A 14,897-nucleotide genomic window follows, 5' to 3' on the forward strand; every position below is an offset into this window, starting at 1 on the left:
CCCAGTCCCTCCCCAGTGCTCCCAGTTCTGGCCCCCAGCACTCCCAGTGACGCCCAGTGTCTACCCCCCAGCCTCCCAGTCCCCCCCTTAGCACTCCCAGTACCCCCTTAGCGCTCCCAGTCCCTCCCCAGTGCTCCCAGTTCTGGCCCCCAGCACTCCCAGTGACGCCCAGTGCCTACCCCCCAGCCTCCCAGTCCCCCCCTTAGCACTCCCAGTACCCCCTTAGCGCTCCCAGTCCCTCCCCAGTGCTCCCAGTTCTGCCCCCCAGCACTCCCAGTGACGCCCAGTGTCTACCCCCCAGCCTCCCAGTCCCCCCTTAGCACTCCCAGTCCCTCCCCAGTGCTCCCAGTTCTGGCCCCCAACAGTCCCAGTGTCCCCCAGTGCCTACCCCCCCCCAGCCTCCCCAGTCCTCCCAGTCCCCCCTTAGCGCTCCCAGTCCCTCCCCAGTGCTCCCAGTTCTGCCCCCCAGCACTCCCAGTGACGCCCAGTGTCTACCCCCCAGCCTCCCAGTCCCCCCTTAGCACTCCCAGTCCCTCCCCAGTGCTCCCAGTTCTGGCCCCCAACAGTCCCAGTGTCCCCCAGTGCCTACCCCCCCCAGCCTCCCCAGTCCTCCCAGTCCCCCCTTAGCACTCCCAGTCCCTCCCCAGTGCTCCCAGTTCTGCCCCCCAGCACTCCCAGTGACGCCCAGTGTCTACCCCCCAGCCTCCCAGTCCCCCCTTAGCACTCCCAGTCCCTCCCCAGTGCTCCCAGTTCTGCCCCCCAGCACTCCCAGTGCCCCCCAGTGTCTACCCCCTCAGCCTCCCCCAGCCCTCCCAGTCCCCCCTTAGCGCTCCCAGTCCCTCCCCAGTGCTCCCAGTGCCCCCCCCGCCCCTCTCCCAGTACCTCGGGCGGGCCCGGCCCCGAGTCGGGCCGAGCTGGCGGCAGCGGCAGAAAGGGGGATGGGGGGGGAAGGGGGGGGGCGCGCCCCGCCTGCAGCGGGGGGACCGGGAGGCACCGAGGGGGGGGGACACGACCGTGGAGGGACCGGGGGGAGCCGAGGGCGGCACTGGGGGGGAACACACACGAACGGGGCGGTACCGGAGGGGCGGTACTGGGGGGGCCCCGCCCCCCATCGGGGTCGGTACCGGGGTCCTGTCGTGGGTGCCCCCACCCCACGTGGGTGGCAGCACCCCAGGGACACCCAGGAGGGATGTCCCCCTCCGTGGGACGTGTCACCACCCTGGGGACACCTAGGAGGGGTGTCACCGTGCCGAGGACCCCCACATAGGCGTCCCCACCCCAGGGTGGGAGGTGATGTGGTGGCTCAGCACCCATAGGTGTCCCCCATCCTCCCCCAGTAGCTCCCAGTTGGGTGCCACATCCCCGTTGGTGCGGGGCGGGGACACCCACGGGTGACGCAGGCCCTGGGGACACCCGAGAGGCCCCACTGGGCACCCACGGTGGGGTGGGGAGGGGGAGGACACCCCCTCCCCCTCCACAGGCTGGGAATGGGGGACAGGAAGGGAGCCCCCAAACTGGGAGAGAGGCTCCCAAACTGGGAACAGAGGAGGAAGGGGCTGAACAGGGACACCCCACCCACCCCCAAACTGGGAGTGGGGGAGGCGGAACCCCTTCCCAAACTGGGAATGGAAGAGAGGAAGCCCCTCCTCAAACTGGGAATTGGGGAGAGGACGTGTGTGCACCCCCCCAAACTGTGAATGGGGGAGGGAAATAAACCTGCAAACTGGGAAGGGGGAATTGTGAATCGCCCCCAAACTGGGAATGGGGGAGAGGAATAGCCCTCCCCCTAAAAATGGCAAAAGGGGACTGGCTGGGGGGAACCCCACAAACTGGGAATGGGGGGGGGAAGCACCCAAACTGGGAAAGGGGGAGGGGAGAAGCACCCAAACTGGGAACTGGGGAGTGGGGAACCACCCTGAACTGGGAACAGGGGAAGGGATTCAGACAGACTCCATCTTGTGTCGGGGTAGGCAGGCTCCCCCCAGTCCTAGTAGCGGGTCATTAAACAGGTCAAAATTTGGGTGCTTTGGGGTGGGATGGGAGACATTTAGTCCCAGTTTGGCCCAGTTTGCCTCCAGTCCACCACCCTACCCCCCCCCCAAACACCTGTACAACCCCCCAGCAACTTTCACCCAGCATTGGCTTTAAATCAATCTCTCCGGCGGCAAGGCTAAGTATTTTCAAGGTGTTTTTACTCACTTGCACATGGCTCTGCGGACCTCAAAGCCCCTTTGGAGACTCTCAGGCTTCTCCTCTGGGGGTGAAATCGGGCATTAAACTGACCGAGAAGCAAAAAGATGGGGCTGAATGAGATGGGTGGGGGGAGGAAAGTGCAGGAGGCTTGTGGGTAGCACACGGGGTGTCAGATGGGGTCGCTGGGGCAGGATGGATGGCTGAGGGAGCCAAATTGGGGCAGTCTGGGCTAGTCCTGGCATGGTTGAGGTCTAGCTCTGAGGGAGGGTGGTGATTTCGAGGCGACGCTGACGTGCGGAAAACAGACTCCACAATCAGTGAGATTGTAAAGTAGGGATGTTCATTCAGCGCTGGGCAGCACGGGGGGGGGGGGGTAGTCCCACCAAAGTCGTGCGCCCCGTCGGGTCTAATTGTGTAGGTTAAGTACATGTTCTACATACATATTCACTAGATTTCCGAGAAATGTTATACATATTCATTAGTCTTCCGGGAAACTATTAGCATATGCAAATGTCCTTTACGCAGGCGCATTGAAGGTCTCTGGTGGTCTTCCGTAGTCTTCCTCACTTGTCCGCTATTTGACCCTCCTCAGGTGATTCTGCGCAGTATGGTCTTTTACATGTTTTGATACATCAGTGCTTGTTAGTGCTCTTATTATCTAAGTTTTCATTAGTGGTGTAAAACCATATGGTTAGTTTAAGCTAAATTATCTACAAGGACGAGAACAAAGGCAGGAGTTCTTATCTTTTTTGGCCCTATCTATTCAAGCGAGGCCTCTACTTGTGCCTTGTCGACAAGATCGTAAATTCATCAAACATTTAATTAAGTTTTGTGATTGTTCATGGTTCCTTCTTGCTCATCACTCCCAAGCACCCGTCTCTGACAGGCTTAATCCTTGACGAACACCAGTCTTTGGTATCTAAAGTTACAGAGAGACAATCATTAGGCAATTAGCAGTTCGTTCTCTATATCAACGCCAGGGACTTGGGCCCAGGCCTGGCTCACGCACCACAACCCAGAGCCAGATTCTGGCCTTAGGCCCTTATCCACAACCAGCCCTAACCCTGGGCCTCAACCCAGGCCCAAGACCAGCCCTTGAGCAGCTCCTTGCCCAGAGCCAGGGCTGAGCTCAGGCCCCAGCCCCAGGCTGACAGCCAAGCCCTGGCACAACCATGCTCAATGTTGGGACTTGGCCTAAGCGGACGCCCGAGCCTTGCCCCAGGCCTACACCCAGGCCCCAGCCCAAGGCCAGACCCACGTCCTGCTCTGGACCCACATCCAGGCCCACCCCTGCACGGCCATCGATACCCGGTCTGCGTCCTTTCCCCATCCCGCTCTTGCCCTGAGACCCCCTTTGCCCCGGGGGAGGGAGGGAGCTCCGACCCACCGCAACCGAACCGGACTGACTCCGGACCGCCTCTGGGGGGAGGGAGATGCTGAGGTACTTGCAAAGGTGATTGGTTCGCTGAGGTGTCGATCAGAGCCTCTGCCCCGCCTCTCCACGGACTGCGGATGTCGATTGGCCGAGCGCAACGTCCATCTTTAAAAGGCACGGCCGCCCCTGAGGTGCTTCGACCGCTGGTTGGTCCAGCGTCTGCCCGCCCTCTTCGCTCCAAGACATCATGCGCCCTCCCAGCCTGGGGGGGCGGAGCGCTTGGAAGAAGCGGATTGGATTCATGTGCTGTCAGTCTGCGCTCTCCAGATGCCTATTGGCTTAATGAGCTGTAGCCTCCACCCACTGGGTGAGCTGATTGGCCCATTCCCCTTTAACTCGGCCCCCGCGCCGCTCACGTGCCGGCGGCTCCTTCCCGCCCCTCTCTCGCTGCCGTCCCGCCTTCGCCTCCCATTGCCTTTCCGACCTGTCAATCCCAGCTCTGTCCCGCCCTCCCTCGGCGCTCAGCGGGCGCTGATTGGCCGCTCCCGGAAGAGGAGGCGGATCCTGCGCGCGCGCAGCCGGCGGGGGCTCGCCAGCCGCCCGGTGAAGGGGCTGAAGGGGGGGCAGCGGCCGCCATGTCGAGCCTGGCGGTGGAGTCGGTGGACGGTCCCGTCGGGAAACGACCGGACTCGTTAGATTTGCTGGAGCGTTGCGGTGTCTGCCGGGAGCGGCTGAGGGCCGAGAGAGAACCGCGGCTGCTGCCCTGCCTCCACTCCGTTTGCCGGGAGTGCCTGAGGGCCGCGCCGGGCCCCGCTGCCGCCCCCCCACCCCCCGATGGGCTAGGTGAGGTGAAGAGGGGGCTGGGGCACCTTAACGGGGGGGAGGGAGGTGTGTTAACCGGGGGCGAGGGAGCCCCGCAATAGCGGGGGGGGGGGGGAAGGAGCCTATGGGGTCGGGGAGGAGAAAGGACCGTGTGAGGCTCAGCTAAAGCGGGGACCGTGCACAGCCGTGGTCGGGAGGGTCGTGCAAGGCTGTAGAGGGGTGGGAGGGTGGTCAACTGCGGCAACGGGGCTGGGAGCCGTGCGAGGAGAGGGGAAGGGGAAGTGTGTGTGCGCTTGTGTGTGTCTGTGTAAGGTTGGGGAGGGTGTACGGACAGGTAGGGCGGCACAAACGGCCCTGTGAGGGTGCGAAGAGGGATCAGGGTGGGCTTGGGCGCCTGTGAGGGCGTTTTGAGGGTGGGGCGGGATGGGAGCCGTGCTGAGGGGTGCGAGCGGACCCGTGGGTGAAGAAGCTGGGGTGCTGTCGACACCCTTGGCTTCTCCAGGGGGTCCCTAAATGGATTATCACGTGTGGGGCTTTAGCTGGATGTGGAGTAGCCCGTGGGGTCTCCCCAAGCCTCCTGTGCTTGGTGGCCTCCTCCCCTCCTCCAGTTTGTCATACTGGGCAGCCCCCATCTACCCCACGGCTGCTCTGACCCCACCTGGATGTCTGGGTCAGACGCCACGGGGTTGTCCCATCCCGGGGGATCCAGTCTGACCCTGTTGCCGGCGGTTGTCTCCGCCGCGGCTCCTCGTTGCCATCTCCGCGCCCCTCCACCTCTGCGGGGTTGGCTTCTGGGGAGATCAAAAGCGCCACATCCTCTCGTCACCGCCTGCGGGAGATGGCATCTCAACCGTCACTGCACTGCCTCCCGTGGTGAGGAGGAGGAGGAGGAAGGCTAAATCAGCGGCTGTTGTGAAGGTGGATGATGGAGCTGAGCAAGAGACAGTGGCTGTGGATGTTTGCGGTGGATATTGGGGGAAATTTCCTTAACCGGTGTTTTGGCTGGAAAAAGCCATTGGTGACCCGGGTCGATGCTGGACCTGCTTCAAGAGCAGGGACCCCCCTGAGGTGCTGTCCCCTCTGTGATGACATTGGGGACAGCCCAGGGGCCATGGTGGGGCTCCAGTTTTGGAGGTCTCCAAGATCTGCACATCACTGTCAGGACCCAGGATCTTCTGGTTTCTTCCTTCTCCTCTGGAGCGCTTTAGCAGCCCACCCTGCTAACGAGCTACCCTGTTTTTGCCAGGCACAAGGCACCGTGCGGGTCCATGAGGGGACTCTAGTGACAAATGGTAGTGACTGGGGTTTGGGGTGACCCTGGGCCCCCCCTGACACCCTCCACCGCTCCCCTCCCTGCAGTGATCGACTGCCCCATCTGCAAACACCAATGTCACCTGAAGGATGTCGTGGAGAACTACTTTCTGAGGGACAGAGGGGCCGAGACAGCTGCCACCAGCCAGGGCTCGAGTCAGGTAACGCATCGTTAATGCTTAATTAACGATTAATTAGGGTGAAGTGAGCTCCTGGTGGCTGGGTGAGCCCGGTGTCCCCACGCCGTGTCTGCTTGTCCCGCAGTGCTGCACGAGCTGCGAGGACAACGCGCCGGCCACCAGCTACTGCGTGGAGTGCTCGGAGCCGCTCTGCGAGACCTGCGTGGAGGCCCACCAGCGGGTCAAGTACACCAAGGACCACACGGTCCGGGCCACAGGTCCGTCCTTGTCACCGTCCTTGTCACCGCGCTGTCACCACCCTTTCTGACACGATGACCTTGTGGCCAGCGCGTCTGGAGGCGCCGCTATGGTGGCCGTGCCTGTCCCACAGGGACACCTACTCTGCCAGCGGGTCCCACTGGGTGCTGGTGACGTCATGATGACATCACGGTGATCTCGCACCGCATTTCCCGCAGGCAGCGGCAAGGCGAAGGAGGGGGAGCGCGCCGTGTACTGCTCTGTGCACAAGCACGAGCCGCTGGTGCTCTTCTGTGACACGTGCGACACGCTCACCTGCCGTGACTGCCAGCTTAATGCCCACAAGGACCACAAGTGAGTGAGCATCGGCAGTAACTACCTTAAAAATTGTTGGGTTTTTTTTATGGCTAATTATCGCTTGAATCGGTTATCTTGCTCGGTAGCCCTTAAAAACAGTGGTTTGGGGCAAGTTAGATAAATAAACAAATTTATTTATTGACTGAAAAGATCGTCTGGGCACCTCATCAGTGAGGCCCTGCGGTATCTTAAATGTGCTTTTAGTGAATATCTAAGAAGGTACATAACTAATTAAACTGATTAATAAGTTATTGAAAAAGAACCGAAATTAGTCTGCAGACTGATTATTCTTGTCAATTAGTTATTGATTTTAAAAATGAAGCTTATTAGTTGGCTAACTACTGAAGGGATTGACCAAGTAGGGTGTTAATTTTGGTTATTTTTATTTTTAACCAAATAGGCATGTTATGTGATTATTTCCTTTGTTAATTAGCGGACTGGTTGCTTTGAAGGGGTTAAATTACTTTTAGTTTTTAAGGAATTGGAAATATGTAATTTGCTAGTCATGAAAAGTCAATTTAATTACATTCTCAGTTATTTCAATTAGCTTGATTTTTTTTTAATTGATTTTTAATTGTTGTGGGTTTTTTTAAATAGCCTGGTTTTGCTGTCAGACTGGTTAAATTTCCTAGTTGAATCGATAATTAATTTGATTCATTATCTGAGTAGGTACTTAGTTAGATTACTTACCTGATTGATTAGTTATATTAAAGGCATTTTTGATGCATAAGATCTAATTCAGTTAGTGTAAGTAACTACTGAAATTAAAGTTTTGTGGCTGATGAGTTTGTTAGCTCAGCCAGCAATGTGACCCAAATTAATTTGATTATTAATGGCTAATGAGGAAGTTAGATAAGTATTGACCAGGTTAACTCATTCAAGTTCGTTCCTTTTTCCAGGGGCTGCAGGAGTTGGGGGGGCTCTTTTGGGCCCCGCACCATGGGTCGCTGGTGTAGGGGGCTGCACCCGTCATGGTGTTTTGGGGCTCGCAACCCCCCTGCCCCACTGCAACCCCCTTTCCCCCTGCCCCCACAGGTACCAGTTTCTGGAGGATGCGGTGAGGAACCAGCGCAAGATGCTGGCGACGCTGGTGAAGCGCCTGGGCGACAAACACGCCAACCTACAGCGCTCCACCAAGGAAGTGCGCAACTTGTACGTGCCCCATCTGCCCCCCCCAGGGGGAATTATCTGCCCCTGACAGGGGCATTTACCCCCCCTCACCCCTTCCCTTCTCTGCCGGCAGCATTCGCCAGGTGACGGACGTACAGAAGCGGGTGCAGGTGGATGTGAAGATGGCCATCCTCCAGATCATGAAGGAGCTCAACAAGCGTGGCAAGGTGCTGGTGAGCGATGCCCAGGTGAGCCGGGTGGTGATGCGGTGCCAGCCAGCGTTTCCCCTGTCACCGTCCCTCTGCCCTGAGGTGGCGTTGTCCCTCTCCTCGCAGAGGGTGACGGAGGGGCAGCAGGAGAAGCTGGAGCGGCAGCACTGGGCCATGACCAAGCTGCAGCGGCACCAGGAACACATCCTCCGCTTCGCCTCCTGGGCCCTGGAGAGTGACAACAGCACCGCTCTGCTGCTCTCCAAGAAGCTGGTGAGTTGCCAAGGGGCCCAAACCCCTTCTCAGACCCCCCTAAACCCATCACCTTGGGCAGAGAACCCCCTGGGATGGATAGTTGGGGGCTATTGGTTCCCCTGTCACTGTGACTCTGCTGTCTTGGACTCGTGGGGAAGCGGGTGCTGGAGAGCGAAGCCAAGCCCCAGGCTGTGCTGTGTCTTGGCCTGGGGTCTGGTTTCCTCTAGGTTCCCTGTTTTGGGGGGACGTCAGGTGAAGTGGGGTCAGAAGATGCTCTCCTGAGGGTTGGTTTGCCCCCAACTCCCCCTCAGCTTCCCCAGGGTGCCCCATGTCCCCTGCTACCTCCCTGTCATTGTCCCCAGGGTGCTTTAGCGGGGTCCCTAGGATATGCTGGGTCCTCTGGGGGTTTCCATGCTGTAATGGGAGCCCGCCAGCCAGGGGGTTATCCACAGCAGGTCCCCTGTGATGTGATGGGTGCCACCAGGGTGCCACATCAGGTTCCCTTGGGGTCCTGCAGTAGGTCCCATTGCAGTCCCCATGGTGTTATGGGGGGCTGCAGCAGGTCCCATTGGGGTCTCTGTAGCATGGTGGCTGCCCCAGGGTGCTGCCACGTATCCCCTCAGGGTCCCTGGGACACAGTGGGTGCACCAGGGTGCTATCCTCTGTCCCCTCAAGGTCACCATGATGTGACGGGTGCCCTCGGGGTGCTGCCACATGTCTCCTCGGGGTCCCTACGGTGTGGTGAATGCCCCTGTGGTGCTGAAACGTGTCTCCTTGGGAACCCCTCGATGTGACAGCTGCCCCTGGGGCACTGCCACATGTCCCCTTGCGGTCCCTGTGATGCGACAAGTGTCCCCAGGGTGCTGCTATGTGTCTCCTTGGGGTCCCTGAGTTGTGACAGTTGTCCATGGGGCACTGCTACATGTCCCCGTTGGGGTCTCTGTGATGTGACAAGTGTCCCCAGGGTGCTGCTATGTTTCTTCTCGGGGTCCCTGTGATATGATGGGTGTCTCTGGGGTGCTGCCACGTGTCCCCTTGGAGTCCCTGCATTGTGATAGCTGTCCCTGGGGCACTGCCACATGTCCTCTTGCGGTCCCTGTGACGTGACAAGTGTCCCTGGGGTGCTGTCATGCATCCCGTCAGGGTCCCCACGATATGATGGGTGTCTCTGGGATGCTGCCATGTATCCCCTTGGGCTCCCCACGTTGTGACACCCACCCCGGGATGCTGTCGCACGCATCCACCCCGAGGTCCCTGCGTTGTGACAAGCACCCCCCTGCAATCCCCCTCCCAGATCTGCTTCCAGCTCCACCGTGCCCTCAAGATGATCGTGGACCCTGTGGAGCCGCAGGGTGACATGAAGTTCCAGTGGGACCTTAATGCCTGGACCAAGAGCGCAGAGAGCTTTGGTGAGGCCTCGGGGAGGGGTTACACCCCTGGGGACACCAGGGCCCCCCTCCGACACGCCTCGCCTCCCTCGCAGGCACCATCATCTCAGAGCGGAGCCTCCCCCCGCCATCCCTCAGCCCCCAGCTACCAGCCACTAGCCCCCGTGGCCCCAGCCCTGCTGCAGGTGCCTTGCAGGTACCTCCAGGGGGGCAGAGGGGTGCGTTTTTTTGAGGGGTCCTGCACCCATGGGTGCTCCCCTAGTAATGGACACCCCCCCCGTCTCTCTTTTCCAGGGGCCCCTGCAAGCCACAGTTGTGAGCAAAGGGCAATACGCTCCCAGTCCCCTCCTGCAGCCCCCCACGGGACCCCAAATCGGAGCTGAGGAGGGGCAGGGGACCCCCGGTGTCCCACAGAGTGGTGGGTTGGGGCTGGGGATGCCCACCCTGCCTCAGTTTCCCCTGGGGACAGAGGGGCTGGGCTGCCCCGAACTGTCCCCCCCGCACCTTTACCCGCAGACGGCCGAGAGCCCCGAGGACATGGCTGCAGTCACAGAGCTTGGTGAGTGGGGGGTGACACGGGGCGGGAGGGCCCTGGTGGGGAGGGAGGAAGAGGAGGAGGATGAGGTGGGGAGGAAGGCCCCTGATGTGGGTTTTTCTCAGCAGCCAACGGCCCCCCTGAAGCTGCTGTCACAGGAGTGAAGAGGTGAGCGTGGGGGGAACCCCTTGTCCCTGGGGATTTGCTGACCCTTGTCGCCCTGTGCCTTGGGGGGTGGCTTTGGACCCCCCCCATGTAGCTGTCCTGTGTCACCCCATACCCAGGACCCCTGTCACACTGTCCCCAGGGGTGACTTGGACAGCACTGTCCGTTGTCACCCCCTACCTGGGACCTCCTTTCCTTGTCACCCCACACAGCGACCCTGTCCCTTGTCACCCCATGTCCAGGGGGTGGCAGGGACACCCTCTCGCCCCGTATTTGGGGTTCCCCCCACCCTTGTCGCCTCGTACCCAGAGGTGGCCACAATCCCCCATGTCTCCTGTCACTCCATACCCAGGCATGGAGGACAGGGGACAGGGCCACCGTGTCCCTGTCCATTGTCCCTGGGTAGTGGGGCTCCATCCCAGGAGGTCTCCCAGCTGGGAGGAACCTAATTTTGGGGCTTGGGAGGCTGCCTGGGGGCCCCCCAAGGTGTTCTGACAACCTCATTATACAGGAGAGCACATGTTAATCCTCCTGGGGAGGAGGAGAAGTTCGTTAAGAAGCTGGTCATTAAGCGGTAATGATGAGGGCTTGGTGGTGGGGGTGAGGGGGGAGTTAAGGCACCTCCATTCTGACAGTGAGTTGAGGGGGTGGAAGATGGAGCCCTGGGCCTGGGGTAACCCTGTCCCTTGTGCCTGGGGACAACCAGGACAGCCCTTACCCTTGTCCTCCGGTACCCACAGATGACCAGGACTCCCTTGTCACCCTGTACCCCACGCTCCCCTGACCCTTGTCACCTCTGTCCAGGGGCAACTGCGAGCCCCCCCCCCCTCCCTTGTCACCCCCTTTCCTGAGGGTCCCTTGTCTGGGATGTCCTTGTCCCCTGTCGCTCTGTTTCTGGGGTCCGTCCCCCGCTTCTTGTCCCCTGTACCAGGGAATGGCTGGGTCCCTGTGTGCCAGGGGGTGGCCAGGACCCCCCTGCCCTTGTCACCCTGTACCCAATGCTCCTCTGTTCCTGGGGTCCCCCCCATCTTGTCCCCCTGTGCCAGGGGCTGGCCAGGGTCCCCCCATCCCTTGTTCCCTTTGTAGTGTGGGGTCACTGGGGGCCCTCCCTGTTGGCAGCCCCCTCCTGAAGGGACCAGGGACTGCCAGCACCCCAAACCCCAAGGAAATCTACCCAGGAGAGTTGAGGGGGCTCCCCAAAATCCTGACACCCCCCTATGCCCCCCAGGAGCCGCCCCCCCGGGGGCCCTGTGAGCACCCTCCTCCGCAAGGTGCCGCGGGTCAGCCTGGAGCGGCTGGACCTGGATCTGTCGGGGGCGGCGCAGCCCCCCGTCTTCCGTGTCTTCCCCGGCACTTCGGCCGAGGATTTCAGCCTCATCGTCATCGAGCGGGGGGCACAGCCGCGGCTCCCCGCCCCCTTCACTGTCAAGGTGGGTGTCCCTCTGTCTGTCCCCACTGCTCTCCCCATCTGTCTGTCTCACCCCTTTCTCTCCCCTTGCAGGTGGAGCAGCAGGAGGCGGCCATTGGGGATACCCAGGACACCAAGCCGGTGGGGCTGCTTCCAGAGCACCCTGGGGTGCTGGGACCCCCTGGAGCCTCGTTGGGGCTGGGATCAGCCCCCCCGGTAGCCCCCCCTATCCCCGGGGTGTCCTGTTGCCGTGTCTGCTGCCAGGCTGGTGCCGTGGTGATGTGTGACCTCTGCGAGCGCTGCTACCACCTCGACTGTCACCTCCCTGCCCTCCAGGAGGTCCCCAGGTACGCCTGGTCCCTGGGATCCACTGGGCAGCCTGGGATCTGCTGCCCCATGTCGCTTCCCCGGGTCCCCCTACGTCCCTGGGATCCACTGATCTCTTGTCCCCGAGGGTCGCTGCTCCCCCTGTCCCCTTGGGGATCCTCTGGCACTGCTTGATCCCCCAGGATCTGCTGCTGTCCCCTGGGATCCCCCTTGCTTGCGGTTACTGCCTCTTGGCATCGTGGGCATGGGGAGGATCTTGGGGATCCGCTGCTCCCCGGATCTTCAGGGATCACCCAGAGCCAGCAGATCTTTGGGGTTGGCTGATCTCTCGCAGGATCTACTCATCTCCCGTTGAATCTACTGCTTCCTTGTCCCAGGACAGGGGTGGAATTGCTGCCACCCCTCCTGATTCCTTGGCGGGGGATCCTCTGGTGCCACTAGATTCCTTAAGTGATCACTGGCCTCTGGGATCCACCTGCTCTCCCACTTCAGATCCAGTTCTTCCCCAACCCAGAGGTCCTTGGCTACTGCTGGAGCTTTGGGAGCTGCTTGACCCTAGTCCACGTCTCTCGTTTGGGATCTGCTGATGTCTTTTGGGATCCACTGATCCCTCTTCTGAAGGAGTTGCTGCCACCCAGGTTTTCTGGTCCTTGGTTGCTACTAGATCCCCAGGATTTGCTGTTTGGTTGTTTTTTGTTTTTTTCTTTTTTTTTTTTTTTTTTCCCCCTGGGATCTTCCATCCCCATGGACCAGGCCAGCTCTCTCAGATTCACACAGGGACCACCTCATGATCCCTGGAGATCTGGTCTCGATCCTTCTGGAGGTCTGGCTGTTGACCACAGAGCCCTGGGGGGCTGCTTTCAGCTATCCATAGAGGGATCCATCTCTCAAGCCCAGATCCTCTGGGATCTCCTGGCCCTCATCTGCATTAGGATCTACCTGTTGATCCCAAATCCTGTGGGAACCCGTGGTGTCCGAGCCCCATGGGGCTCTACTCCTCCATCCCTGACCCTCCTGGATCCCTTGTAGGTCCTCAGTCCACGTGGAGACCTGCACAGCAACTCGGATCCCTCGGGGATCTACTCCTCTGAGCATTGATCTCGGACCAGTTGGGACCTCTTTGATCCCTGGGGAGCTGGTATCCCCCTCTCCATTGTGGACCCCACCCCATGATCCTAGGCTGCTTGGCCCTGATCCGTGTGGGAGTTGCCCTGCTGATCCAAATCTTGTGGGATCCACTGTCCCTGATCCCTGTGGCTGCCCATCTCCTTGATCCCAGACACCTGGGGACCTCCGGGCCCCAGTCCTCAGGGCGGGGGGGGGGCTCTGCCCACATCGCAGGGAACAAGCTGAGAGGGAGACACTTGATCCCTCAACCCGATCCCTTTGCTCAATCCCACAGCCCCGAGTGGAGGTGTTTGCTGTGCCAGGACCTGCCACCCCCCAGCGACGACGTCGCCGACGGCTTTGAGGAGGGGCTGCCCCACAAACTCTGCCCCCAGGACCAGCAGGTACGTATGGGGGTGTGTGTGTGCGTGTGTGTTTTGGGGGGAGATCAGGGGATCCGGTGGTGCACGAAGGGATGGAGGGATCTCTTTACATCCCTGCAGAAATGTGAGTACGTGCTGCTGGAGCTGCTTTGCCACGAGCCCTGCCGGCCCCTCCACCGCCTCTCCAGCTCCCCGGTGAGTCCCGTGGCGCAGGGGATCCAAGGAAGGTGGGGAGCGGGGGTAGGAATCCCTCACACCCCCCCGGGGATCCCTCACAACCCCTCTCCCCAGGAGAACCACGACGCCATCGACCTGACCCTCATCCGTGCCAAGCTGCAGCAGAAGCTCACCCCCTACTACCGCAGCCCCGAGGAGTTCGCCCACGACGTCTGGAGGATGATCCGGCAATTCAGCCGACTCACCGAGGTGCCGGGTGCCCCCCGGGTGGGTTTCTGGGGGGCCGGGGGGGCTTATCCAGCCCCCCCCTCATCCCTATTTCCCCCCACCGCCTCGTCTCCCCAGGACAAGGCGGACGTTCAGTCCATCCTGGGCTTGCAGCGGTTCTTCGAGGCCCGGCTCAGCGCCGCCTTCGGTGACCGCAAGTTCTCTTCCGCCCTCCTCCTCAAACCCGTCATCCCTCTGGATGAGGCCGAAGGCTCCCCGGCCCCCCCCGCCGGTCCTCTGGGGCCCTGATTGCCCTCCCTTGGGTGGGTGGGGGGGGAGGATAGCGGGGCTGGATCCTGCCCCGGTGCCCCCAAAAGACCGTGAGGAGGGACGGGGTGGGGGGGTGCCCCTGTCCCTACGTCACCCCCCGCCACCCACAGCGGCTGTCCCCGTCCCCGGTGTCCTCCATCTAGCAGAGAAATAAAGCCATCATCTCGGCCTCCTGGATCTCCTCCCTTGTCTTGGGGGCTGGATCCAGCCCCTCAGCCCCCCCATTTTTGCCTTCTCCTGATGGCCCCCCTGCCCCCTTCCCCTGTGAGGCTGGAGAGGGGCTGAAGCTAGACTGCGAGCTGCTGGGAGGGTTGTTGCTGGCCATACTGGGTCCTGCGAGGGGAGAGACCGGTCCCAGTATGGTCCCGCTGGAGGTTCTGGCGGGGGAAGAGGGGGGAACTGGTCCCAGCAGGGCCCCTCCTTCCGCCCCCACCCCGTGGCTGATAAGGGAGCAATGCCCCCGGTAAAGATGGCGGCGCCCACGAGAAAGATGGCGGCGCCCACTGGGGGACAGTAAAGGCCTTCTCACCGGCACCCGTACCGCAGGGCTGGGCCGGTGGCTCGAGCTCCTCCCCCTTGCCAGGATTGGTTGGTGGAAGTAGGGGGGAATCCGGAAAGAGCCGAAGAGTTACGGAAAGAGCCGAGTTTCGAGGAGGAGGGTGTGGGGGGTGGGGTTCCGGGAATAGCCGACGCTTTCCGGTGAGACCCGAAGGGAGCGGGGAGGGGAGGAGAGGGCGGTGCCGGAAAGAGCCGAACCGTTTCCGAAAGGAGCCGAAAGCGCTCCGAAGGGGAGCCGAAGGCGGCCAGCCCCCTGTCCTTCCGGAGAAACCCGAGGCTCCTCTCCGGAAAAAAGCCGAACCG

General features: G+C 61.2%; 1 protein-coding gene across 5 annotated transcripts; it reads left to right on the plus strand.

The window, feature by feature from the left end:
• Window positions 1-4,153: 4,153 nt before the first annotated feature.
• On the plus strand, window positions 4,154-14,126 carry TRIM28 (tripartite motif containing 28). 5 transcript variants are annotated; one of them, XM_069774803.1, is made up of 18 exons: window positions 4,156-4,411; window positions 5,750-5,862; window positions 5,966-6,098; window positions 6,297-6,432; window positions 7,471-7,587; window positions 7,679-7,793; window positions 7,881-8,027; window positions 9,304-9,418; window positions 9,493-9,593; window positions 9,692-9,956; window positions 10,058-10,100; window positions 10,609-10,671; window positions 11,326-11,527; window positions 11,599-11,852; window positions 13,235-13,343; window positions 13,443-13,517; window positions 13,614-13,748; window positions 13,845-14,126. In XM_069774803.1, the coding sequence occupies exons 1-18, from the start codon at window positions 4,204-4,206 to the stop codon at window positions 14,013-14,015; spliced, it is 2,502 nt and encodes an 833-aa protein (XP_069630904.1). In that variant the 5' UTR covers window positions 4,156-4,203; the 3' UTR covers window positions 14,016-14,126. The 5 variants fall into 5 exon arrangements, 4 of the variants coding, with proteins under 4 accessions (XP_069630904.1, XP_069630905.1, XP_069630906.1 ...); XM_069774804.1 differs by having other exon boundaries at window positions 10,061-10,100; XM_069774805.1 differs by lacking the exon at window positions 10,609-10,671.
• The last annotated feature ends 771 nt before the right edge of the window (window positions 14,127-14,897 follow it).

Source organism: Haliaeetus albicilla, chromosome 32 (genome assembly GCF_947461875.1).
Source record: "Haliaeetus albicilla chromosome 32, bHalAlb1.1, whole genome shotgun sequence".
In the NCBI taxonomy this organism is placed as follows: domain Eukaryota; kingdom Metazoa; phylum Chordata; class Aves; order Accipitriformes; family Accipitridae; genus Haliaeetus; species Haliaeetus albicilla.

Bases quoted from the DNA above. Each gene is read 5' to 3' on its own strand.
- TRIM28 (XM_069774803.1), top strand. From the start codon at position 4,204: ATGTCGAGCCTGGCGGTGGAGTCGGTGGACGGTCCCGTCGGGAAACGA. The intron at 6,099-6,296 runs GTCCGTCCTTGT...CATTTCCCGCAG, and splicing joins CCACACGGTCCGGGCCACAG to GCAGCGGCAAGGCGAAGGAG. The intron at 7,794-7,880 runs GTGAGCCGGGTG...CTCTCCTCGCAG, and splicing joins TGCTGGTGAGCGATGCCCAG to AGGGTGACGGAGGGGCAGCA.